At 46.9% G+C, this 26,931-nt stretch overlaps 2 protein-coding genes across 3 annotated transcripts in view; both read left to right on the top strand.

Annotated features, from left to right (window-relative positions):
* The window catches only part of KMT2D (lysine methyltransferase 2D), a 385,659-nt gene extending 375,510 nt beyond the window's left edge, over positions 1-10,149 (top strand). Inside the window, exon 53 of the mRNA XM_075333879.1 lies at positions 7,464-10,149. Coding sequence (XP_075189994.1) covers positions 7,464-7,556 — 93 coding nt within the window. The 3' untranslated portion in view covers positions 7,557-10,149. The remainder of the gene's footprint in view (positions 1-7,463) is intronic.
* Positions 10,150-10,312: 163 nt separating this feature from the next.
* Positions 10,313-26,931, top strand: part of PRKAG1 (protein kinase AMP-activated non-catalytic subunit gamma 1) — a 61,372-nt gene continuing 44,753 nt past the window's right edge. Inside the window, exon 1 of one of the 2 annotated variants that reach the window (XM_075334406.1) lies at positions 10,313-10,374. In XM_075334406.1, the coding sequence (XP_075190521.1) occupies positions 10,366-10,374 (9 nt within the window). In that variant the 5' untranslated portion in view covers positions 10,313-10,365. Of the gene's footprint in view, positions 10,375-10,544; positions 10,648-26,931 lie in introns of those variants that run through there. The other variant, XM_075334408.1, reaches the window with a different exon arrangement.

The following is a 26,931-nucleotide window of genomic DNA, read 5'->3' as shown; positions in this document are numbered from 1 at the left end:
TGCCGTCTCTCCCCTGCACTGTTCCGCACTTCTGTTTCCACTGTCTTAATTTTTTTATGTGCGCAGGCTCTGGACTTTTACATGGAAGATGGAAAAAAAAAAATGAATTTTATGGATATGAATGGATAGTCAGCTGCCATCTGGAGTGTGACACTATTATTGCATCTAAATAAAGCCTGCACTATTGTGCCGCCTGTACCTTCCCTGCGGTAAGCCGCCCAGGGAACCTCTGACATATAAGAAAAATATGGACCCTCCTGCTTGGGCTGGTGATTTAGCTCAGTCAGTAGCTGAATTAACCAGGGTGTCCAAGACGTTTGTTTCGGTTGTGGAGGGATTGCCTTTGACCACTGCCGCCCCAGGCGTTCCAATCTCCTCTGCAAGTGAGTCAGATAGTCCAGCGACCCCACACCATTATGACCGGTTGCAAATGCAGTCCAGACTACCTCTGTGTTCCTCCTTGTCTCCTGCACAGGAGAGGCGCTTTTGTTCCTTATCTCCTCCTCTTGGGTCTCTCTCCCCTCAGCACTCACGTTCCAGTTCAAATTCAGAATATGATTTAAATCCATATCAAGTGGGAAAATTGAGGATAATTGACAGTTGGTGTTGGTTTATTCAACCGCTATCAGTTGCAGCTATGCTGCCCCTTATTACCAAAACAGGGCTTTAGGAGAGGTAAGCAGGTGGCTAGGTCTTTTCTAACCATGAAGAATTTTCAAAGAGCTTGGGGGCACCCACACAAACTTTTAGAAGCGTAGTCTCATGGATATCTTATATCCCTTCCCAGGATAGAATTTACTACCCTACCTTAGGATTGTTTCGTTCATTCTCGTCCTCCAGCATGGGAATGTTTTGATTGAGCCATAGTTTCCCTGCTTCGGGCAGGGGTGATTTTTAGGTGTTCCCTTTTCAGAGCACCCATAGGGGGGTTTTATTCAAACCTATTTGTTATACCCAAAAAATGGCACGGTGCGGCCAATTTTAGATTTCAAGCATCTGTACAAATAGATTTAGCTTTGTCGTTTCAGTATGTAGTCGCTTCGGTCTGCGATTGCATCCATGAATGTCGGGGAATTAGTTTCATTGATGGATATTCAGGACAAGTTGCATGTGCCAATTTTTCCGGCTCATCAATGTTTTCTCCACTTTGCAGTCAGTTGGGATCACTATCAATTCAGTGCTCTCTCATTCGGGCTGGCTCTAGCTCTCAGAGTGTTAACAAAAATCCTGGCCCCGGTAATGGTGCTGCTACGGTACAGGAGGATTATTGTCTTTCTCTATCTGGATGATATCCTTCTCAAAGCGCCGTCCTTTTCACAGACTCTGGAAAGTCTGCAGATCGTTCTTCAAACCCTGGAGCAATTTGGTTGGATAGTCAACAGGACAAAGTCAGTTTTGGTCCCAACACAGCGGTTACAATTTCTTGATATGGTGTTGGACAATGTTCAGGCATCACTAATTTTTCTGGAGAAGAGATTCTCTTCAGTCATCCATCAGGGCCTTGAGATATATGAGCAAGTGTCCCCTCTGTTCTGCACGAGTGTCCTAGGGATAATGGTGGCTGCGTTCAATTTCGGTCAAGAGTTCTGCAAGAAGTGCTTCCAGCCTCTTGGAACAGATCAATACCTGGATTGGCCTTCCATCTTTCCCTTCATTGTCGTCTGTCTTTCAAGTGGAGGCTAACTTCTCCCCTGTTACTTTGTGGGGTCGCTCCTTTCACCCTATTCAGTTGCAGGTGCTCAGCACAGATGCCAGTCTTTCTGGCTGAGGAGCGAGTTAACGGTCCAGCGAGTTCGGAGCAGCCAGGAGAGACTTCTACCGCCCAATGTGTTAGAACTCAGAGCAGTTAGTCTAGCCCTTTTACATTGGCAGCACTTTGTTCAACTGGATTCTGATCTGCAATCTTTGAACTATGCTACTACAGTGTCCTATAGCAATCACCAAGGAGGCACACGAAGCTCATCTGACATTATGGAGGTAGCAGAAATTTTAGAAAAGGCAGAATACAAAATTTAATTAATTTCAGCAGTTCATATACCAGGCATGGACAATTGTAAGGCGGACGTTTAAGTCGCCAGCAGATTCCCGCAAGGGTGTTGTCTCTCCACCTGCAAGTGTTCCAGCCAATTTGTGGTGGGGTACTCCGAATATCAATCTCTTAGCATTTAGACTGAACCACAAGGAGCCAAAATTTGTGACAAGATGCAGGGACCCTCATGAGTTCGCAATCTATGCTTCAGTATACTCTTGGTCCTAGTTTTCTCTGCCTTACCTGTTTTCCACCTCCTCAGCTTCTACCCAGAATTCTCAAGCAGATCAGGGTTTTCCAGTCATTCTCATTGCTCCAGACTGGCACCGGAGACCCTGGTATTCTGAGGTGTTCAATTGTCTGGCGGACGTCCTGTGAGCTCTTTCCTTCTGCCCGGACCTTTTGTCCCAGGGTCAGTTTGTCCATCCAAATTTTGAGCCCTCAATTTGATGGCGTGGCTGTTCAATTTTGAGGGCCACAGGGCTGTTTTCAATCTGTTATTCAGACTGCCTAGGGCCTGGAAGCCATCCTCATTAAGAACCCATCATCGCCCATGGAGGGCTTATTTTCGTTGGTGTTGAGTCTACCAGTCCAGATTGGAGGCAGGGCTGCTGCTTAGTTCCCTCAAGTGTCAGATGTACACTCTTTATATTTTGTTTCAGAAGGTTTTAAACTTCAGGGTAAGGCCTTCCTCCAGGGAGTGGTGACATTAGCCAACCTAATCAAGCTCCCCTGGATCATTTGCATCTGAATATTGTTTTGGACGCTCTTCAGTCCACGCCTTGGCTGGTTATGAAAAATAGGTGATCTCATTTTTTTTTTTTTTTTTTTTATATATATATATATATATATATATATATATATATATATATATATATATATATATATATATATATATATATATATTTTTTTTTTTTTTATCTATGTAAAAAAAAGCTAAAAACAAAACATGGGGTCTCTTCCCCACCCCCCATTTTCTTTTTATAAAACCAGCCAAGGTACAGCAGACAGCTGGGGGCTGATATTCTTAGGCTGGGAAGGGCTTGGCACTTTCCAGCCTAACAATAGCAGCCACTGCAGAAGTGGCGCATGTATTAGATGCGCCAATTTTGGCGCTGGACCTGGCTCTTTCTATTGCCCTGGTGCGGTGGCAATCAGGGTAATAAGGAGTTAATGGAAGGCCACAGCTGCCACGAAGCCCTAGTTTAGTAATAGAAAGCGTCTGAGATTCCCCCCCCCCCCCAATCACTAATCTGTAAGTGAAAGTATATGAATACAAAGACCCAAAAAAATCCTTTATTTGAAATAAGACCAAAAACACCCTTTTTCACCACTTTATTAACCCCCAAAACACTCCTGCAGGTCTGACTTAATCCACACTAGGTCCCAGGACGCTTCCAGCACTGCTACATCTGAATCTCACAGCGAGTACCATAGAACATGACTGCCCTCTGTGAGCTCCAGGCAGCAACTGAAGTGAGTCGTGCGATGAGCGGTGACGTCACTGAGGTGATTTGCAATCACAGGTGGGGGATTCCAGCTCTGGCTGTAACTAACCTAAGTAACGTCATCGCTGATCGCACGGCTGAGTCGCTGCCTGAATTCACAGCGGGCTGTCATGTTCTATGGTGCTCACTGTGCGCTTCAGATGTCGCAGTGGTTGAAGCATTGTGGAACCTCATGTAGATTACGTCACACCTGCAGGGGTGTTTTGAGGTTAATAAAGGGATGAAAGAGGGTGCTTTTTGTCTTATTTCAAATAAAGGATTTTTTTGGGTGTGTTGTGTTTATTTTCACTTACAGATTAGTGATGGGGGGTCTCTGACTCCCATTAATAATCTAGGGCTTAGTGGCTGCTGTGGGCTGCCATTAATTCCTTATTACCCTGATTGCCACCGCACCAGGGCAATTGGTAAATGCTGTGTAATGTAAAGTGCCTGGACTGGCCTATTTAATGGATGCGGCAATTCCTGGTGCTGTAGGCTGATATTTTTAGGCTCGGGGGGCGCCCAATAACCATGGGTATCCTCAGCCTGAGAATACCAGCCTCCAGCTGATGAGCTTTATCTGTGTTGGTATCATAATATGGTGGGATCCTACACCAATTTTTATTTATTCTTACTGTATGATATAGACCCGCCCATTGGTGCCTGTGATTGGAAACCTCAGACATGCTGTCACTCAGCGTGGAGCCTCGTCTGACTGCAACCAATTAGACGCCAGTGGGCGGGGAAAGCAGTGAATATGTATGAGCCTAATGAGCGGCCCAGGAAGAAGAATGAGAGGCTGCAGGAGCAGTGTGACAGCTGCCCCGGCGAATCAGTAAGTATGAAGCGCTTGCTCCAACCCTTTGTGCCGGATTCTGGCCCCCATAGACTTTATATGGGGACCAGCATCTGGTCAGATACTAGGGATCAATCCCCTGCCAGTCCTCTGAAACGCAGGGACAAAGCTCAAAAATAATTTACATGCTCCATTTTTGTGGTCACCACAAAGATGCAACCAATAAAACCTGCAACATGCGCACAGCAAAAATGAAATCTCAGACTTTGCTGGGGAAGGAAATGCATGCAGTTTTGGTACCATAACTGCATCCAAAAAATGTGGCAAAACGTCGCAAAAAAACGCAGCGTGTGCACAAGGCCTGAATAAGCCATCATCCAGGAGGCATACAGGTATGACTAAGGCTACTTTCACACTTGCGTTGAACGGCATCCGTCACAATGCGTTGTGTAAAGCCTGCTTTACATATTACGATTTTGCATACGATATCGTATGCGATCGTAACCGCCCCCATCGTATGTGCAGCACATTCAATTTGTTGAATGTGCTGCACAAACGATTAACCCCCGTCACACGTACTTACCCGTCCATACGACCTCGCCGTGGGCGACGAACGTCCACTTCCTGGAGTGGGAGGGACGTTCGGCGTCACATCGACGTCACGCGGCAGCCGGCCAATAGAAGCAGAGGGGCGGAGATGAGCGGGACGTAAACATCCCACCCACCTCCTTCCTTCCGCATTGTCGGCGGGAGCCGCGGACTGAGGTAAGCTGTTGTTCAATGTTGCCGGGGTGTCACACACTGCGATGTGTGCTGCCTCGGGAACATTGCACAACCGCACGTTCATTCATTTCTCATAAATTGATGTGCATGCGATGAACGGATTTTCGTTCAAGCGCAATCGCACGTACCTATCACACACTACAATGTACCTTACGATGCCGGATGTGCGTCACTTACGACGTGACCCTGCCGACACATCGTAAGATATATTGTAGCGTGTAAAGCGGGCTTAACGCATGTGTCGGATGCCTTGCAAAAAGTGTGATAATAAAGGCAACGGATTCCAGTGAAATAATGCGTTGCGTTAAGCTTTCTTTAGCAGAGAGAGAGCCCTCATCTTCACCGCACACCCCCCGACACTACAGCTTTCATCTTCACCGCACACACCCCGACACTACAGCCCTCATCTTCACCGCACGCACCCCGACACTACAGCCCTCATCTTCACCGCACACATCCCGACACTACAGCCCAAATCATCACCGCACGCACGCACTACCGCACTCATCATCACTGCGCACACACCGGCACTACCTCAGTGACGTCCCCGCTGACAGCGCGATTCACTTCAGTTGCTACGTGGAGCTCACAGGAGCGACGGTGTTCTACAGCCGCTCCTGTCAGCTTCATGTAGCAGAGCTGGATGCGTCACGGGACCTCGTGTGGATTACGACGGACCTGGAGGGGTATTTGGGGATTTTAATAAATTGGTGAAAGAGGGTGGGTTTTGTTGTCTTTTATTCCAAATAAAGGATTTTCTTTCGGGTGTATGTGTTTATTTACTTTCACTTACAGGTTAATCATGGAATGTGTCTCATAGACACCTGCCATGATTAACCTAGGACTTAGTGGCAGCTATGGGCTACTGCCATTAACTCCTTATTACCTCGACTGCCACCGCACCAGGGCAATTCGGGATGAGCCGGGTAGAGTCCCGGGACTGTCGCATCTAATGGATGCAGCAATTCCGGGCGGCTGCTGGCTGATATTTTTAGGCTGGGGGGCTCCCCATAACGTGGGGATCCCCATCCTGAGAATACCAGCCTTCAGCCGTGTGGCTTTATGTTGGCTGGTATCAAAATTGGGGGGACCGCACGCAGTTTTTTTTAAATATTTATTTATTGTACTGCACGATATAGACCCGCCCACCGGCGGCTGTGATTAATTGCAGTGAGACAGCTGTCACTCAGCGTGGGGGTGGGTCTGACTGCAACCAATCATAGGCGCGCCGGTGGGCGGGGGAAGCAGTGAATACTAGATGGAATAATGAGCGGCCGGCTTTTTCAAAAGCGGAAAAGCTGCCGGAGCTTTGTGACAGCTGATCAGTGAGTATGAGAGAGGGGGTTAACGAGACCAGGAGTGATTTTAAACGATTTTGATTGTTATGCTAGACATGCTGAGCATGCGCAGTAGAACGTGACGGAATCCGTCAGCGGATTCCGCCGTTCAGTGCATAGCGGCGGAATCCCCTACTATAGACAAACATTATCACTGTGGTGGATTCCAACGGAATCCGTCAAGGTGCGCTATTTTAACGACACAAAAAACATGCAGTGTTCCTTCCACCCGACACAGCGTTAGAATAACAACGCTGCATCTTGCAGCGGATGCAACGCAAGACCATCCGTTGCTATCCGTAGCTAATAGAAGTCTATGAGGAATAAAACTGTTTCCTTCAACGGTTACCGTAATTCCTCAAGGCTGCGGATAGCAACGGAAGCCGTCCAGCGCAAGTGTGAAAGTAGCCTAAATCTCACCTGTATGCCCATATTAATACCTGAAAAACCTCAAAAGGGTGACAGATTTCTTTTAAGTCTTCTTTGGGGTCATGTATGTTCACCCCTCTCCTATGATGCTGCTTTGCGGCACTTCAGAGGAAGGGATGAAAGTGCATGGCCCCGAGAGAAAACTGAAGAGATGCCCACTTGGCTGCAAGCAGGGGTTTCTCATACTGAGCTCTAGAAGAAACAAATGTGAATATCTCTATAAGGCCATGTGCACACGTCGAGTATTTGGTGGTTTTTATACCTCAGTATTTGTAGCCAAAACAAGGAGTCAAACAATCAGAGGAAACGTATAATAGAAACACGGGCACCACTTCTGTATGTTTTACCCACTCCTGGTTTTGGCTTACCAATACTGAGGTGAAAAACCTTACCAGATACTCAATGTGTGCACGTGGCCTAATGGAGCTTCACCGCGCAAAACGGAAAAAAGCGGCAGAACTAGGAGGGCTCAGGCATTTTTACAAAGTATTTAAACTTTTCGGAGCAAGTGACAGGTCTTAAGAGTAACATGGTTTTAATTTTATTATAAATATGAGACACTGCAAAATTGTGACACTTCTCCTGTATCTTTCCTCTTCTAGCTCACCTATGACTACCAATTTGACTTTGAAGATGATCAGCACAAGATTCCATGTCACTGCGGGGCATGGAACTGCCGCAAATGGATGAATTGAACACGGTGAACTTCAACTGCCTCCAGTCATCCCTCATTAACGTGCCCTGTCTATGAAAAGCCTCGGAGCCGAGCACAGAATATCAACGTGTGTCACTACCATCGCCTCATCATGTTCTGTTTGGAAGCCTTGGTGGCCACAGTTATACATGCTTACTGCATCGTGATGATAGAAGGGGTGGCGATGTTACTATGTCCGAAGGCTTGTACTGTAGTGGATGGAAGAAACTGCAAGAGGACGCTCATCTGCAGAGAACATTCCCTCCACATTATAGCGGGGCATATGTTTAGTGCAACACCACTTTCCTCCTCCAAGTAACAAATGCTCTAACCAGGAGGGAAGGTGGTTTTTTTTTTGGTTCTCCATTTTTTTTTTCTTTTTTGTTTTTACCTAAATGAATATTTTGCGCTATCTTCTCAAAGTAAACGAGAGTACATAAAAAGAGAAAAAAAATAATAGTCATTAGTTAACAAAGCAGTTTGACAATCCTAAATCTACAGGACCCTCCGAGCGCGAAAGAGAGCACATAAGACTGCAGAATAAAGAGCACAGGAGATGCTTTCGATGAGCGCAAGAGACAGTCCCTTGACTGTTACCTGTCACAGCTACCCAATCCCAGAGGCACCTGGCCAGCACCTACCTCATCTGCCTGTTGGATACTAATGTGTATATGTGACACTCCCACGGCAATCTAAAATAGATAGCACCTCATAAACATGGATACAGCTCTTACCATGGGACTGTAATGAAAACCTAAACCAACCATCCCAGACGGTCACGACTAATTTTTTCTTTTATATTTTTGACCCCCCTCAACTGAAGCTTTTTGACCTGCTTCTCGGCCATGAAATGTGGCTCCGAGCAGGTAGGAGTGCACTAAGGATCGTGTTTTCTGCTAACTGCCTGCTTGTGGTCTGTCCTAAGCAATCCATATTCTCCCCCCTATTCTGTGCCTGAACCCTCACCCTTCTCTATACAGTATATGGAATATGAAGTGTAGTGGAAACACCTAATTTGTCATGGGGTAAACTACTTTTAATGGCAGATGTATGTGTGTGACTGTATGTTTTACCTTGGTTTATATTCTTTAAAAAAAAAGGAAAAAAAACACAAAAAAAATAGAAAAAAAACTGTGCGTTTCATGACTCTAATCACAGTATTTCTGTAAAGACCCTAGTGGGGTGAGGAAGGGCGCTATCATATTTGGTCGCCATAGGCTCATTCGGAAGTCTGGTTTAGAAATGCACTGCTGCGTCTTGCCTGGCCGTGATTTTTTTTTTTCCATTTTTTTTCCCACCTATATTCTAAAGCTGCTGTTCTTCTCTCCAATATATGTAATCCATATCCTGATTATTATTATTTTTGTTAGCACAGTACACGGGGTGGGAATAGGTGAAGGGGCGTTATTTATTTGTACATGTAATTATATTTATGTATTACAGCCTTGCGAGGGAAGTACAGGGTCATTTTCTATGACTGGCATGGTGTCCTAGATCTCGGTCTATGCTACGTGCTTTGTGATCAACAATAATCCTATTCTATAGAACCGGTTCAAGCGCAGTGACGGTCCGAAATGCTCATCCAGGACGGAGCGGGTCACAATCCTCTGGCTTCCATACTAGATTTGTTCCTAAAGCTCTCTGCGCGGGAGCAGAGTCAACTTCTACCCTTGCCATCCCACAGTGAGATGTTCCCTCCCCCCCCCAATTAGTTAAGGTGATTGAGCGCACAAAGAGAAAAAAAAAACAAAAAAAAAAATAAAGCAAGGAATCAACGGCGATCAGCATCCAAGGGCATTTAAAATCAAACCTAGTGTGAATATGATAGAAATTAAGTGCTGTTGCTTTTTAACACAAAGCTGCTTCCACAACTGTTTAAAAGCTGCAAAATTGTACAAAATAAAGAGAAATGTAAATAAACGATACAAGAAAAAAAAAATAACCTAAAAAATTAAATGTTGTGCATAGTCGGACACCGTATTATTGAGAAACCACTGGACACTATGAAAAGCCTGAAAATTTGAAATGATTATTAATTTTTTTTTTAATTTTTAACCATAAATTTGGAAATCTCCTCGACCTTTTCATTGGAAGCCGGCGGACCCCCCCTCCCCCCGCCGGCGCTCTTATTCTAGATATGACATATTGTAATGTAGCTTTTAGGTAAACCCTATACAGTTTTTATTTTGTCTTTTTATATATATATAAATATATATATAAACTATAATCCAAACCCGTGCTTGAATACTTGATTTTATTCTCCCCTCCCCCGCTTGTACAAACACTTTAATTTGCCGTGTTTTTTGGGGTTTTATTTGGTCTCGTTTTTTCATGCTTTCTTTCCCTCTTTCCTTTCACCATTTCCCTTTTTTTGTGACGAGATTCCATAGGGAGCTGTAATTTGTGCGGTGAGGATTCTGTACAGAAGATTTGTCCTTCGTAGAAAACATAAAATTATTCCTTTTTTTAAAAAAAAAATAAAATAAAAACTTGTACGTGGCATGTTTTGTATTGAATATAATTTTGAAATGTATATAATTTATGTGAAAGAGGCAAGTAAGAAAAGCTTAATTGCTTCTTTTGGTTTGTTTTTAAAGGACAAATAAAAATGCATTTTAAATACATTGAGGTGCGGGAGTTATTTCCGTCACGTGTTACTTGTACTCACCGGTGATGTAGTGGTTAACTGTGCCCCAACAAAGATGGCGGCCGCGCGCCCCCGGTAAAGGATGTGACGTCGCGAGGGCGGAAGTTTATTTGGGTTAAGGGCGGAAGTTGTCTGCGGTGTGTTGTCTGATGAAGAGGCCGCAATGGATTCGGTGAGTCTGACTGAGCTGAGCGCCACACTCGCGGCGACCTGGGCTGGGGGATGGGCACGGAGAAGGCGCGTCTGCTCGCCGGTCCCATTTCTTGGTGTGCTGCATGGACGGTGGCTGGCGGGAGCCACACTTCCGCTCACTGTCACTGTGCGGCTTTTATCAGAGGAAGCGGGAGCTGCGGCTGTGGAGGGCGGCGACAGCTTGTGCCACCCAAAGCGAGAGCGGCCAAACTTCATGTAGCACTAATACATTGTGTGCAGCCCGGGATCACTGGTAATGACTGGTCTATACTGTGTGCAGCCCGGGATCACTGGTAATGACTGGTCTATACTGTGTACAGCCCGGGATCACTGGTAATGACTGGTCTATACTGTGTACAGCCCGGGATCACTGGTAATGACTGGTCTATATACTGTGCACAGCCCGGGATCACTGGTAATGACTGGTCTATATACTGTGTGCAGCCCGGGATCACTGGTAATGACTGGTCTATACTGTGTGCAGCTCGGGATCACTGGTAATGACTGGTCTATATACTGTGTGCAGCCCGGGATCACTGGTAATGACTGGTCTATATACTGTGTGCAGCCCGGGATCACTGGTAATGACTGGTCTATATACTGTGTACAGCCCGGGATCACTGGTAATGACTGGTCCATATACTGTGTACAGCCCGGGATCACTGGTAATGACTGGTCTATATACTGTGTACAGCCCGGGATCACTGGTAATGACTGGTCTATATACTGTGTACAGCCCGGGATCACTGGTAATGACTGGTCTATATACTGTGTACAGCCCGGGATCACTGGTAATGACTGGTCTATATACTGTGTACAGCCCGGGATCACTGGTAATGACTGGTCTATATACTGTGTACAGCCCGGGATCACTGGTAATGACTGGTCTATATACTGTGTACAGCCCGGGATCACTGGTAATGACTGGTCTATACTGTGTACAGCCCGGGATCACTGGTAATGACTGGGCTATATACTGTGTACAGCCCGGGATCACTGGTAATGACTGGTCTATACTGTGTGCAGCCCGGGATCACTGGTAATGACTGGTCTATATACTGTGTACAGCCCGGGATCACTGGTAATGACTGGTCTATATACTGTGTACAGCCCGGGATCACTGGTAATGACTGGTCTATATACTGTGTACAGCCCGGGATCACTGGTAATGACTGGTCTATATACTGTGTACAGCCCGGTATCACTGGTAATGACTGGTCTATACTGTGTGCAGCCCGGGATCACTGGTAATGACTGGTCTATATACTGTGTACAGCCTGGGATCACTGGTAATGACTGGTCTATATACTGTGTACAGCCCGGGATCACTGGTAATGACTGGTCTATATACTGTGTACAGCCCGGGATCACTGGTAATGACTGGTCTATATACTGTGTACAGCCCGGGATCACTGGTAATGACTGGTCTATATACTGTGTACAGCCCGGGATCACTGGTAATGACTGGTCTATATACTGTGTACAGCCCGGGATCACTGGTAATGACTGGTCTATATACTGTGTACAGCCCGGGATCACTGGTAATGACTGGTCTATACTGTGTACAGCCCGGGATCACTGGTAATGACTGGGCTATATACTGTGTACAGCCCGGGATCACTGGTAATGACTGGTCTATATACTGTGTCCAGCCCGGGATCACTGGTACTGACTGGTCTATACTGTGTACAGCCCGGGATCACTGGTAATGACTGGTCTATATACTGTGTGCAGCCCGGGATCACTGGTAATGACTGGTCTATATACTGTGTACAGCCCGGGATCACTGGTAATGACTGGTCTATACTGTGCACAGCCCGGGATCGCTGGTAATGACTGGTCTATACTGTGTACAGCCCGGGATCACTGGTAATGACTGGTCTATACTGTGTACAGCCCGGGATCACTGGTAATGACTGGTCTATATACTGTGCACAGCCCGGGATCACTGGTAATGACTGGTCTATATACTGTGTGCAGCCCGGGATCACTGGTAATGACTGGTCTATACTGTGTGCAGCTCGGGATCACTGGTAATGACTGGTCTATATACTGTGTGCAGCCCGGGATCACTGGTAATGACTGGTCTATATACTGTGTACAGCCCGGGATCACTGGTAATGACTGGTCCATATACTGTGTACAGCCCGGGATCACTGGTAATGACTGGTCTATATACTGTGTACAGCCCGGGATCACTGGTAATGACTGGTCTATATACTGTGTACAGCCCGGGATCACTGGTAATGACTGGTCTATATACTGTGTACAGCCCGGGATCACTGGTAATGACTGGTCTATATACTGTGTACAGCCCGGGATCACTGGTAATGACTGGTCTATACTGTGTACAGCCCGGGATCACTGGTAATGACTGGGCTATATACTGTGTACAGCCCGGGATCACTGGTAATGACTGGTCTATACTGTGTGCAGCCCGGGATCACTGGTAATGACTGGTCTATATACTGTGTACAGCCCGGGATCACTGGTAATGACTGGTCTATATACTGTGTACAGCCCGGGATCACTGGTAATGACTGGTCTATATACTGTGTACAGCCCGGGATCACTGGTAATGACTGGTCTATATACTGTGTACAGCCCGGTATCACTGGTAATGACTGGTCTATACTGTGTGCAGCCCGGGATCACTGGTAATGACTGGTCTATATACTGTGTACAGCCTGGGATCACTGGTAATGACTGGTCTATATACTGTGTACAGCCCGGGATCACTGGTAATGACTGGTCTATATACTGTGTACAGCCCGGGATCACTGGTAATGACTGGTCTATATACTGTGTACAGCCCGGGATCACTGGTAATGACTGGTCTATATACTGTGTACAGCCCGGGATCACTGGTAATGACTGGTCTATATACTGTGTACAGCCCGGGATCACTGGTAATGACTGGTCTATATACTGTGTACAGCCCGGGATCACTGGTAATGACTGGTCTATACTGTGTACAGCCCGGGATCACTGGTAATGACTGGTCTATACTGTGTACAGCCCGGGATCACTGGTAATGACTGGGCTATATACTGTGTACAGCCCGGGATCACTGGTAATGACTGGTCTATATACTGTGTCCAGCCCGGGATCACTGGTACTGACTGGTCTATACTGTGTACAGCCCGGGATCACTGGTAATGACTGGTCTATATACTGTGTGCAGCCCGGGATCACTGGTAATGACTGGTCTATATACTGTGTACAGCCCGGGATCACTGGTAATGACTGGTCTATACTGTGCACAGCCCGGGATCGCTGGTAATGACTGGTCTATACTGTGTACAGCCCGGGATCACTGGTAATGACTGGTCTATATACTGTGTACAGCCCGGATCACTGGTAATGACTGGTCTATATACTGTGTACAGCCCGGGATCACTGGTAATGACTGGGCTATATACTGTGTACAGCCCGGGATCACCGGTAATGACTGGTCTATATACTGTGTACAGCCCGGGATCACCGGTAATGACTGGTCTATATACTGTGTACAGCCCGGGATCACTGGTAATGACTGGTCTATATACTGTGTACAGCCTGGGATCACTGGTAATGACTGGGCTATATACTGTGTACAGCCCGGGATCACTGGTAATGACTGGTCTATACTGTGTACAGCCCGGGATGACTGGTCTATATACTGTGTACAGCCCGGGATCACTGGTAATGACTGGTCTATATACTGTGTACAGCCTGGGATCACTGGTAATGACTGGTCTATATACTGTGTACAGCCCGGGATCACTGGTAATGACTGGTCTATATACTGTGTGCAGCCCGGGATCACTGGTAATGACTGGGCTATATACTGTGTACAGCCTGGGATCACTGGTAATGACTGGTCTATACTGTGTGCAGCCCGGGATCACTGGTAATGACTGGTCTATATACTGTGTGCAGCCCGGGATCACTGGTAATGACTGGTCTATATACTGTGTACAGCCCGGGATCACTGGTAATGACTGGTCTATATACTGTGTACAGCCCGGGATCACTGGTAATGACTGGTCTATATACTGTGTACAGCCCGGGATCACTGGTAATGACTGGTCTATATACTGTGTACAGCCCGGGATCACTGGTAATGACTGGTCTATATACTGTGTACATAAAGTGAAAGATAGACAAGGCACTCCCAAAATGCTTTGCATGAAAATTTATTTATGTGCTTTAGAACGTTTTTGGTCCTATTTGGACCTTCATCAGTAGCACATATGTAGTGAATAAGGTGCATATGGGCTGTCAGGCGCGGATTCCACCGCTGCATGGGGGCTGCCATCAGCCCGGGATCACTGGTAATGACTGGTCTTGTGCTGTGTGTGCTCTTCTCTACGGAGAATGAAATATCCAACGGTCCCCAGCAGACAATTCCTAAACCCCCCGCTGATTATTACAGGTCTGCCACTGACCATTTCCATCTGGAGGTCGTCACATAAAGGTCACTTATACTGTCTACATCATACATGGTAAATATCTGATTGCTGGGGGTCCCTGGCCCCCAATTCTCCTGAGAAGCTTGAACAGAGCAGAGTACGCTGCTAGACATTTCCTTCCTTGAATGCAATTACAGGAAGGAGGAGGAGGTGTGCTCGAGCCTTTCTCTACTGGTTCTGAGGGATCTTCCAGTGACCATCATTAATCTCTTATCCCGCGAGGAAAAGCCATGTACGTGGATGAATAGCAGTCTATTCTAGATAGTGATTTTGTGATAATCACTTGTTCGGTCTTAGGCTGGGTTCACACATAGCGACAACAATGTCGCTGTTACGTCACCATTTTCTGTGACGTAACAGCGACCTTGTAAAACACAGCGACGCAGCAGCGATCATAACGTCGCTACATGTGCAGAGAGCAGGGAGCCGGCACTGGCATCGAGAGCGGCGGAGGCTGGTAACGAAGGTAAATATCGGGTAACCAGGGAAAGGGCTTCCCTTGGTTACCCGATGTCTACCTTGGTTACAGCTTACCGCAGACGCCGGCTCCTGCTCTCTGCTCGCTTCATTTCGTTGCTCTCTCGCTGTCACACACAGCGATCTGTGCGTCACAGCGGGAGAGCGCCTTTGAAGAAAACGAATCAGGGCTGTGTGTAACGAGCAGCGATCTCGCAGCAGGGGCCAGATCGCTGCTCAATGTCACACACAGCGAGATCACTAATGCACTAATGAGGTCACTGCTGCGTCACCAAAACCGTGACGTAGCAGCAATTTCGATAGTGATCTCGCTGCGTGTGAAGCACCCTTTTAGGCTATGTGCACACAGTGCTTTTTTTGCGCATTTTTCGGGTGAGGTTTTGGCCTCAAAACTGCATGACTTTGCTTCCCCAGCAAAGTCTGAGTTTTCATTTTTGCTGTCCTCACACAACTTTTTTTTTAAGCTGCGTTTTTTAGCTTAAAAAAAATGGACATGTCAATTCTTTCCTGTTGTTTTTCTGCTCCCCCCCCCCCCCCCTCATGCAATGCATTAGAAAAACACAGAGATCAAAAACGCACCAAATCACGGTAAAAACGCATGCTTTTTATGCCGCGGGTGCGTTTTTAGCGGCCAAAAACGCAGCGTCATAAAAACGCAGCGTGTGCACGTAGCCTTATACTGAAGATTCATCTTTAGGCTATGTGCGCACTAGAAAGTGCCATTTTCTTAAGAAAAAAACGGACCCTCTGAAAGAATTCCGCACCCGCGGTAAAAATCGCAGTAAAATCGCACCCGCGTATTTGCCCCGGATTTTCCGTTATCTATGGCAAAAACCGCAGGTACCTGCGGGAAAAAAAGTGACATGCACATTTTCTCAAGAAATTTTCTCAAATTCTGCAGAAAGAATGTTCTTGAGAAAAATAACGCAGTGTGTGCACAGCTATTTTTTCCCCCCCCCCATAGGTTTTGCTGGGGAATGTCTGCAGAAAGATTACAAACATTTCTCAAGAAATTTCTGCAGCAAAACCGCGGGTAAAAAACGCAGTGTGCGCACAAGGCCTTAGCAACAGTCATAAATATCAGATTAGTGGGGGGGTCATACTGTGCTCCCACAGATCAGCGCTTATCAGTTCTAGTGGCACTGGATGTAAACCGTGTGCAGCTCAGCACCGCTCCGTCCACTGCAGGGGCCGTAACAGAGAATTGATGCTGATCTGCCGCTCTCCAGCAGCTATGGCATAGAGTACATACCTGTGCTGTTGTGGGTCACCACCATGTGTATATGAGGCTGGTGCTTGAGCTGATCAGGAAAGTTCTTGGTGACCGACCCCCGACCCCCTCCCTCCTCCCTTTTCCCCCAAATCTAATGTTTCTTACCTAAGTATATGGCTTCTGTTTCATTAGGCTATGTGCGCACTTACCGGATTTTGCCGCGGATTTTCCGCGGATTTGCTGCATGTTTCGCTGCAGAAAATGTTCATAACATCTCTGCAGTGAATCACCAGCAAATCCTATGGAGAAAAAAAATCCTGTGCGCACTGGGCGGAATTTGACAGCTGCATGTCACTTCTTTTCCGCACATCGCTGCGGGATTTCACTCCATTGACTCCGATGTTAATCATGAAATCCCGCAGGGAATAACGCAGGCAGCAAATTCTGTGCGGTTCACTGCGTTTTCCTGCGGTATTCCCTGCGGTATTTCGCGGTTTACCTCCGGTAATGTGCATCGCCTGTCTGCGGTTTTGCAGGGAAGTGATGTCATTACAGGAAGAGGAAGCCGTGCAGAGAGTAAACACACACACATCACAGACACAGACATCACAGACACAGAACACCTAGACACAGACACATAGAACACACATAGATAGAAAACGGAAATATAGAAAACAAAGAACGTGGGCTCCGCTGTATCTTTACCTTCCAGCCGAGGTAAGCACACAGCGGCGGCCCGGTATTCTCAGGCTGGGGAGGGCGAGGGGCAGGGATAATGTCCCCCACCTCACTCCCCCTCCGGCAGCCGAGAATATCAGCCGCAGCTGCCCCGGCACTGTCGCATGCATTATGCGGCACTACCGGTGTGTCCTCGGCTCTTCTTGCCACCGTGTAGCAGTGGCAGCAAGGTAATACAAGGGGTTAATGATGGTGAGGGACCACCGCCATTAACTCCAGGCTTGATCATGGCAGCGTCTATGAGACAGCTGACATGATCAACCCGTAAGTAAAGTGAAAAAAACACAGACACCGAAAAATCCTTTATTTTAAATAAAACAAACAAGCCTCGTTCACCCTTTTATTAACCCCTCCCGCACCAAAGCTCCGGCGTAATCCACAGGTCCTGCGCTGCTTCCATCCAGCCGCGACTGTCACAGACACAGTGCTGAATGAAAGTAGCAGACAGCAGAGGTAATTACCGGTCATTTCCCACGGCCGGTAATGTGAACTCACTGCCGACCGTGGGAAATGCAGCGATCTGTCATCTATCTATCCCTCTATCTATTCTTCTGTCTATCTACTATCTCAGAATTAAATGACTTTTTTTTTTTTTCAATGTGCTTTATTGCATTGAATGCAATAAAGCACATCCCAACCTGCACGCGGCAAAACCGCGGCAATACTGCGAATAATACCGTGGTAAAACCGCGGCAAACCGCATGCGGTTTTCGGGTGCGGTTTCCCGCGGTTTTTTACCGCGGGTGCGGTAATCTTTGAGAGCATGCGGAATTTTCTCAAGAAAATTCCATTTCCCAGTGCGCACAAGGCCTAAGAGTGGAAAACCTACTGAAATTAATATTCATGTGCAATGAAGAAAGAAAAGGTTTCAAAGAATAAATCGTGAGTGTCTTTTTGAAGCCCCCACTGGTGGATATAATTAGACCTCCCACCCTGTTGGATCGGTCGGCTGCTGCTCCGCACACCAGTGGCTCTAGACTTGTGGTTCCTTCACATTGCAGTGCTCTTCTCGTATGATCTTATCTGTCCACCTTTCATCAAGTTTGGTCAGTGTAAATTATTACTGTTTTATCAGTTTTTCTCAAATGCGAAACCAAGAGACCTCGAATATCTGACAGTGCACAGATGACATCCAAGTGTTGCCTAATTTCTCATGGACCCCCCATAGACTTGCATTGCAGTTTTTGATGTGACACTTGGCTCACTAACGGACCTCCGATCCAAGCATCATGGACATGTGAATGGCCCCATTAACTTTTCTGTCTGTGGAAAAAGCACAGCTTGGACTTAAAAAAAAAAGCGCATATCTGAATGAGCCCCAAGCAAGGTTCCACATTCGGGCCCAATCAGTATTTGACGGCATTTAGAAATGCATTGTGTGGAGACAAATCCTAGTTCTGCTGCTGCTATACTATAAGCAGGGTCACAATTTTCTCAGATGGGATTTATTTACAATTCCCCTTTTTAAAGGAAATCTTCCTATATCATGGAGATTGCTAGGTGGGGAACTTCTGGCACCCCCGTTAAGAGCGACGCTCAGAACCACAGCGGCATGGTGCAATTTCAAGAAAATTTGCTGGGAGCCTGGATGTATGGGTGGGACATAGATAGAAGGAGCCAAAGTGTCAGATGTTTGTATATCCTAGTGGTCACTTGTAATAGGGGAAGCATCCTTAAGGCCTAAGCCACACGGTGAGAAAAACGGTGCGAGTGGAGTGTGATAAAACATCGCATTCCACTCGGACCAATTCTAGCCTGTGTGTCAGCACCCATGAACGATTATTTTCTCAGCCCTAATCGGACCGATAAAACAATCGCAGCATGCTGCAACTGCAATGCGAGACTCTCTCGCACCCATTCAAGTCTATGGGGCGAGAGAAAAATCGCACTGCACTCGCAGTTCACCGGTGTACTGCGCGTGCAGAGCAAGAATGGCAATAGCCGACTACGGAGGAGAGAGGGAGATAAATCCCTCCCCTCCTCAGTGCTGGCCCGCCCCCCGCAGCTGAGGTCCAATTGCACGATAGGACCTCAGTTGCAGGGACACTCTCATGACACTCTGCTCCTGCTGTGCTGCCTTGGTGAGCAGAGTGTCATGCGAGGATCGCAGTAATCCCCGTGTGGCCCCGGTGTAACTCTAAGGCCCTGTGCGCACTAGAAAAGAGATTTTTTTTTCAAGAAATTTCTTAAGCCTGAAAGATTAGCACACTTGCGTTAAACAAAACACTCCAATAACGCACCTAAAAATGCATGGGTTTTTACCGCGTTTTTGATGCGTTTTTTTCCGTAGGTTGGTCCCTGCGTTATTTTACCATTATCTATGGCAAAAAACGCAGGTACCTGCAGAAAAGAAGTGACATGCTCATTCTTTTTCTCAAGAAATTCTGAAGAAAGAATGGAAGGCTGCTTTCACACATCCGGATTTTGCTGAGCGGCACAACACGGCAATTTGCAGAAAAAAAAACGCAACAGTTTTTTTTTTTGCCGCTGGTTGCGTTTATTCCGCATAGACTTGCATTAAGTCTGTGCCGCATGGCCTTGCGTTGCATCCGGGTTTTGCCGGAAGCGGCATATTTAGCCTATGCGGTGGCCGGATGTAACGTTGCCTGGCACGTTTTTTTGTGCAGCGAAAAAACCGCCTCCGGCGCGATTTACAATGCAAGCCTATGGACGCCAGATGCGTTTTTTTGCACTGCGCATGCTCAGAATCAAGCCGCATCCGTCAGAAAACGGACGGGCTGCATGGAAAAACTTATGCAACGGAGCCATTTTTTTTTAGCCGGATTGAGCCGCACTGCAAAAACCAGATGTGTGAAAGCAGCCTTATTGAGAAAAAAACGCAGTGTGCGCACAGCTATTTTTTTTTTCCATAGCTTTTGCTGGGGAATGTCTGCAGAAAGATTACAACCATTTTTTCAAGAAATTTCTGCAGCAAAAACAAAAAAACGCAGTGTGCGCACAGGGCCTCGAGTATGTGCCCATGCTCAAGAATAGCGGCGTTTTGGATTGTGGTTCCGCTGCTTCCAAAATGCTTTGTTGTGCAGTGGATGGATTTATAGAAATCCCATGTCCACTGTGCTTCTTTTTTCAAAGCGTAAGCTGACGTGGTGAGCCGCAGCATGTGAACACAGCCAAAATCTGCAGCACCCAGAGCCCTGATCGTGGGCACCGACACTGCGTTCTCCCATTAAGGAGACTCGCTGCGTCTAAATCTCAGCATGCCTGGATTGTGGGGACGTTTCTAAACAGAGCTCACCAGACATTTTTGCCTTTATTTTTGTCAGAATATTCCTTTGTACCTTACCTGTATTGCTTATTTTAGGGATAAGTTGCGACTTTAGCAATGACACTGGGTGCGCGCGGGTTAAAAACTTCTGTACACAGGTGCTACATCGTAACATAGCGCAAGTGAACGAGCCGTAATGTGACCCGCAAGGTGCGGTGACAGCCAAATCACCAGCACAACCCTTGGATTTTAGGTGATTTGCTTGTCATGGTACCTTGCAATTCAGTGACGCCTTTCACTTGCTTCATTCTGGCGCACGGGGATCTCTAGCTGTGACCTGACGCCGTGTAGCCTCTATTCAAGACAGAACAGGGTTTTTATGTAAAAAAAAAAAAAATATATTGTGCTTTACCCCCCTCATTCCCGGGAGATTTTTTTTTTTCTTCCAAGAGCCATAATTTGTTTTTATTTTTCTGTCTATATAGCCATATGAACGCTTGTTTTTTGTGGGACAGGTTGTACTTTTAAATACCACCATTCATTCTGCCCCATATTGTACTGGAAAAAAATTCCAAGTGCAGAGAAATAGCAAAAAAAAAAAATTGCACAATTGTGTTTTTGTTTTGTTTTTTTTAAGGGCGGTGGGGTTCTGTTTTTGTGGGTTTTTTTACATATACAGTGTTAACTATTTTGAAAAAACTCACCTGGCATTGATTCCACAGATCGGTACGTGTTCGTAGATACCAGACATGTATTTTACTTTTATCTAAATAGTGAAAAAAAATTCAGAAATTTGTAAAAAAAAAAAATAAAAATTTGCGGTTTTGTCGGTTTTTCGAGACCCCGTAGCATTCTCATCTTTTGGGATCTGGGGTAATTTGAACTTTTAAGAGATTTTTTTTTTCCATATTTTTTTTAAAAACTTTAAAAAAAAATATATATTTTTTACTAGTCTCCTAGGGAACTTTATGGCTACACACCGATCGTTTCTGATCAGAGCGATGATTCAGCATCGCTATGATCAGGTGAAATGCTGTGCTACTGTGTGTGCCAGCACTCTGCCGGCATTCACAGGAAACACGTCATGGTAGAGGCAGGGTCATCCTCTGACCCCCGCACTGCTATGACAACCTAATTCTTTCAACGGATTTGCTGCTTTTTCACCATTAAAGCAATGGGTGACAAAACACAGCTTTTTACTGCCTTGAGATCAGGTTTTGCTGCAGAAAAGAACGCAATGTGTGAACTTAGCCTATGTGCCCACATTGCGTTCTGTCCCTGCAGAAATTTCTGCAGCGATTTGAACAGCACACGTGCGCTTCAAATCGCTGCAGAAACAGTCCGTAATGAAAAGCCGATTTCATGCGCTCTGGATGCAGCCTCTCCCATAGACCGAGCGGGGGCTGCATCCAAAGCACATGAAAGAAGTGACATGTTGCTTTTTAGAACGCAACTCTTTGGCAGCAACCGAAGCGCTGCGTTCTAATACGCCACATTAGCATGGATTATGCACAATCTTCATAGATTGTGCTGGGGACACAGGACGCTTGCAGTTACGCTGCGGTGCAGAACGCAGCGTGACTGCATGAAAATATGCTACGTGTGAACATAGCCTAACCGTTCAAGCACTGGACGTGATTTTATAATTCATGGCCATTGTGTGTTTAAAAACCATTGAATTGTTTTGTGGGGGTTTTTTTTGCATTTTTCTGTACAGGACTATATTGAAAGCTTTTTTTTTTATTATTATTATTTTAAAAAAAGAAGTCATTTCTGCTTTAAAAAAAAAAGCTGCCAAATCCGTATGGGAAAAAATGGAGCCAAAAAAAAAAATCTGCAATAATCATTGGTCTATGTGCATGTTGGTGCAAACCCCTGCAGAGAAGCAGTTTCTGCCTTTGGGTGTGTCATGGTTTGGTTACACAGTGTATTTCACCAGACTGAATGTTTGCTGTGGATTTCTGTATTCACATTGATAAGATTTTACATAATCTCCTCCACGCCCTGCAGGTTTGTGATCTGCAGCCTGGCAATTAATGCTGCTGATTGTTCCGGTGCCCAGGATGAAATTTGCGTCATGTAGGCTGTGCAGAGTCTACCCTTGATGCTCCTGTGTCCTGCTAAGGGTACCGTCATACTTTAGCGACGCAGCAGCGATCCCACCAGCGATCAGACCTGGCTGCTGCGTCGCTGGTGAGCTGTCAAACAGGAAGATCTCACCAGCAACCAGTGACCAGCCCCCAGCCAGCAGCGACGTGCAAGTGACCCTGCGCTTGCACGGAGCCGGCGTCTGGAAGCTGCGGACACTGGTAACTAAGGTAAACAACGGGTATGGTTACCCGATGTTTACCTTAGTTACCAGCGCACACCGCTTAGCGTGTGCAGGGAGCAGGAGCCGGCACTGGCAGCGTGAGAGCTGCGGAGGCTGGTAACGAAGGTAAATATCGGGTAACCACCTTGGTTAAGCGATGTGTGCTTATCAGCGGGAGAGCAACAATAAAAAAACGAACCAGGGCTGTGTGTAACTAGCAGCGATCTCACAGCAGGGGCCAGATCGCTGCTCAGTGTCACACACAGCGAGATCGCTAATGAGGTCACTGCTGCGTCACAAAACCCGTGACTCAGCAGCGGTCTCAGTAGCGATCTCGCTGTGTGTGGAGTACCCCTAAGGGGTACTTCACACACAGCGAGATTGCTACTGAGATCGCTGCTGAGTCACGGTTTTTGTGACCTCATTAGCGATCTCGCTGTGTGTGACACTGAGCAGCGATCTGGCCCCTGCTGTGAGATCGCTGCTAGTTACACACAGCCCTGGTTCGTTTTTTTATTGTCGCTCTCCCGCTGATAAGCACACATCGCTGTGTGTGACAGCGAGAGAGCAACAATCCTGAATGTGCAGGCAGCAGGAGTCGGCGTCTGACAGCCTGCGGTAAGCTGTAACCAAGGTAAACATCGGGTAACCAAGGTGGTTACCCGATATTTACCTTCGTTACCAGCCTCCGCAGCTCTCACGCTGCCAGTGCCGGCTCCTGCTCCCTGCACACGCTAAGTTAAGCGGTGTGAGCTGGTAACTAAGGTAAACATCGGGTTACCATACCCGATGTTTACCTTAGTTACCAGTGTCCGCAGCTTCCAGACGCCGGCTCCGTGCAAGCGCAGCGTCGCTTGCACGTCGCTGCTGGCTGGGGGCTGGTCGCTGGTGAGATCTGCCTGTTTGACAGCTCACCAGCGACCATGTAGCGATTCAGCAGCGATCCTGACCAGGTCAGATCGCTGGTGGGATCGCTGCTGCATCGCTAAAGTGTGAAGGTACCCTAACACTCTCTAGTATCTTCAATCTATTGTTTCAATCATATCTGATTTCAGGTGAATATATAATACGGTCACGAGTTTGTTCACATCACAGCAGTGTGTGACTATTTAGCGATGTGAAGTGGATGCAGTCTGCGCTCGCCCTAGAGCTCAGGATCCTTTTTTTTCTTCATCCATTGCAGGAATACAGGGCTTCAGTACGGCAATTGTGACATGACATTTCTCTCCACTACGCCTGATCACATTTCCGGGAGAGTTTTTGTGATGGCGTTATAGTGGAGCAGTGATATCGCAATTATACCACTACTGGAATAGAAGCAGAACCAGGAGTATCCGTCCAGAGGTTCAGTGGGTTAGTAAAGTGCCTACAGGGAGGTACTGGTGCGCTGCTAGAAGCGTGAAGCCTTCAACATAAATGAAATACCATTTTTTTGTCACCCATGACAGTACCCCACAAGAGAGGGATCTGCCCTCAAGGACAGGAAACCTACAGGATAAAAATGGGTGGTTCCTTTCCCCGCATCAATTGGTTTCCTGTCCTTGACAGTGACGGAGGACCCTCAGGACGGTGGTTCTGTCGGGATTTTTTTTTTCCCCCTCTCCCTTTTGTTTTCCTACCTGGTCAGCGCGCTTGGGGTGGCTGATCCAGCTTCAGAAGCTGTGTGGCTGGAAGCGCTGCAGCATGACCAGAGGGTCCTCTGCTGTGAGCGGCGTCTCTGTGCTGCCGGTCTCTGGACTGTTGGCGTGGGCCCGAGGTTACGCAAGCCCAGGGCACGTCCTAGTGTTGAGTGCTCCGGGCGACACGCGCGTCTATGAGGTCCACTATCTTGGAAGTGGCGTCCGCCATGTCTCCTGGGGCTGCGCATGCGTGGGACGCATCATCGGACGGGTCCTGACACTAAGCACGATGGAGACGCGCTGCCTCAGGGTGACCACTTGGCGGTTGCACGGCGCATTAACTGGGTAAGTCCCTGCAGGCTTTACTGTGGCCAGCTTGAGGGTCAGTATTTGGCGGCCATATTCTGTCCGGGCTGCGCATGGGGGGGGTCAGGCCTAGTGGCCTTGACCTCGGCTATACGATTTGGGTGACACTTAAGCACTATCTACAGAGCCCCCCCCTTTCACCACAATTCTGGAGGACAGGATGATTATGAAGCCTGATCCCTCCTACCTTTCAAAAGTAGTCTCTAAATTCTATATGCTCCCTACTTTCTGTAGACATCCCACCAATGATAAAGGAAGTTACATACTTTGGATGTAAGGAGACGCTTACTGCAATACTTATCAGTGACTAAGGATTGGAGGAAAGAAAAATAACTATTTTTAGTCTACCAGGGCCGGCACGGGGGTTCAGGGCCTCAAAATCCTCTTTAGCTAGATGGATCAGGGACGCAATTAGCCTAGACTATGTAGCTAGCGGTAGGGAGGTTCCTGCGTAGCTTAAGGCTATGTTCACACACTGCGTTTTTTTACCTGCGTTTTTGGTCCGTTTTTTAACGCAGGTGCACTAATCCTTCACTCTTTAGAAATTTCTTAAGAAAAATCATTTTTCTAGTGTGAACATAGCCTAAAGGCTCAGTCACACACAACAACTTACCAGCGATCCCGAAAACGATGCGACCTGATGGGGATCGCTGGGAGGTCGCAGGTGAGATGTCACACAGTCAGATCTTACCAGCGATGCAGGAATAATACAGATCGCAGTAGCGACCTGTATAACGATCTCAGCAGTCACTGTGACCCTGTCACACAGTGTCAAACACAGCGATGTGTCCTGCCCAGCAGGACATCATCTTTGAAGAAAATGGCCTGGACCATTCTGCAAGACTAGAGATCTCACAGCAGGGGCCTGATCGCTGGTAGATGTCACACATAACAAGATAGCTAACGGGATCGCTACTGCGTCACCAAACCGGTGACTCAGCTGCGATCTTGGTAGCGATCTCGTTATGTGTGACAGTACCTTAAGGCTCATTCCACATGGCAGCATCCTGGGCTGAAAATCTGATGTTTCAATCGAAAACATATGTAAGGCAGCCACCTGGTCTTCGCCCTCTACCTTCTATTGGCTGGATCTCTCGGGCTCTGATGTCACTTTTGGTAGCCGGGTTTTGCAGGCGGTGCTCCCACCCTAATTAATATTCTCTGTAATTCTCTCGTGGGGTGCGGTCATGGGTGACAGAAAAACACTCATATTACTTACTGGTAATGTGGTTTTTCAGAACCCATGACAGCACCCGTTGAGGGTTCGTCACCTTTTCGTTTCTCCCCTGTTCCACTTGGTGTTATCCTCCTTAGGGGTTATGGTGCTTAATGTTGCATTAACAAGAATGTGTTTCCTGGAGGTGCATTCATGCTCTGTAATCCAACTGATGCGGGGAGAGGAACCGGCCATTTTTATCCTGTAGGTTTCCTGTCCTTGAGGGCGGATCCCTCTCTCGTGGGGTGCTGTCATGGGTTCTGAAAAAAACACATTAACGAAGTAATTTGAGTGTATTACTGGTCTCCAATACGCATAACTGTATTTGGCTTCGGACCGGAACCTTCATCTGACATAATACTGGATGGGACTAATATAATTGATATGATGGTTCCGGTCCGGAGCCAAAAAAAAGAGTTAGAAGCATTATACCTTTATTAGTGGTCTTCAAACAGCGCACCAGTACCTCCCCGTCTAAGCACATTTCCAGGAGCTCAGTCTCCGTTATGTTTTATCAGGCTCGCTGTAGATACAGGCAGCATGGTCTGACACCTCTGTGTGCACCGCTCTGCCAGGAATCTCTATATGTAATAAGTCATGGACGACAACTTGCATTTCTCCTTACATTTCCACATTATGGTGATTATCATTACTGAGAATGCACGTCTCTAGTCACATGGGAGACTTTTTGATCTTTATTCTTGGGCTCAATGGGGGTCCCTAAAGTCTGTCCCCCAGCGATAAGACATTTATCAACCGGTATAGCTTTAAAATGCCACCACTTAATAATCATGAGTGACCAACAATTGGGCCCCTACCTATGCTGAGAATGAAGGGGCTGCTCTACATTCATGTCGTTGGGACAAACTCTTTACAAATCGAATTTGGATGGCAAACAGTTTCCATCCCCATTGGTG

This window comes from Anomaloglossus baeobatrachus, chromosome 2 (genome assembly GCF_048569485.1).
Source record: "Anomaloglossus baeobatrachus isolate aAnoBae1 chromosome 2, aAnoBae1.hap1, whole genome shotgun sequence".
Lineage (NCBI taxonomy): Eukaryota > Metazoa > Chordata > Amphibia > Anura > Aromobatidae > Anomaloglossus > Anomaloglossus baeobatrachus.
This window is presented reverse-complemented; position numbering and strand designations above follow the sequence as displayed.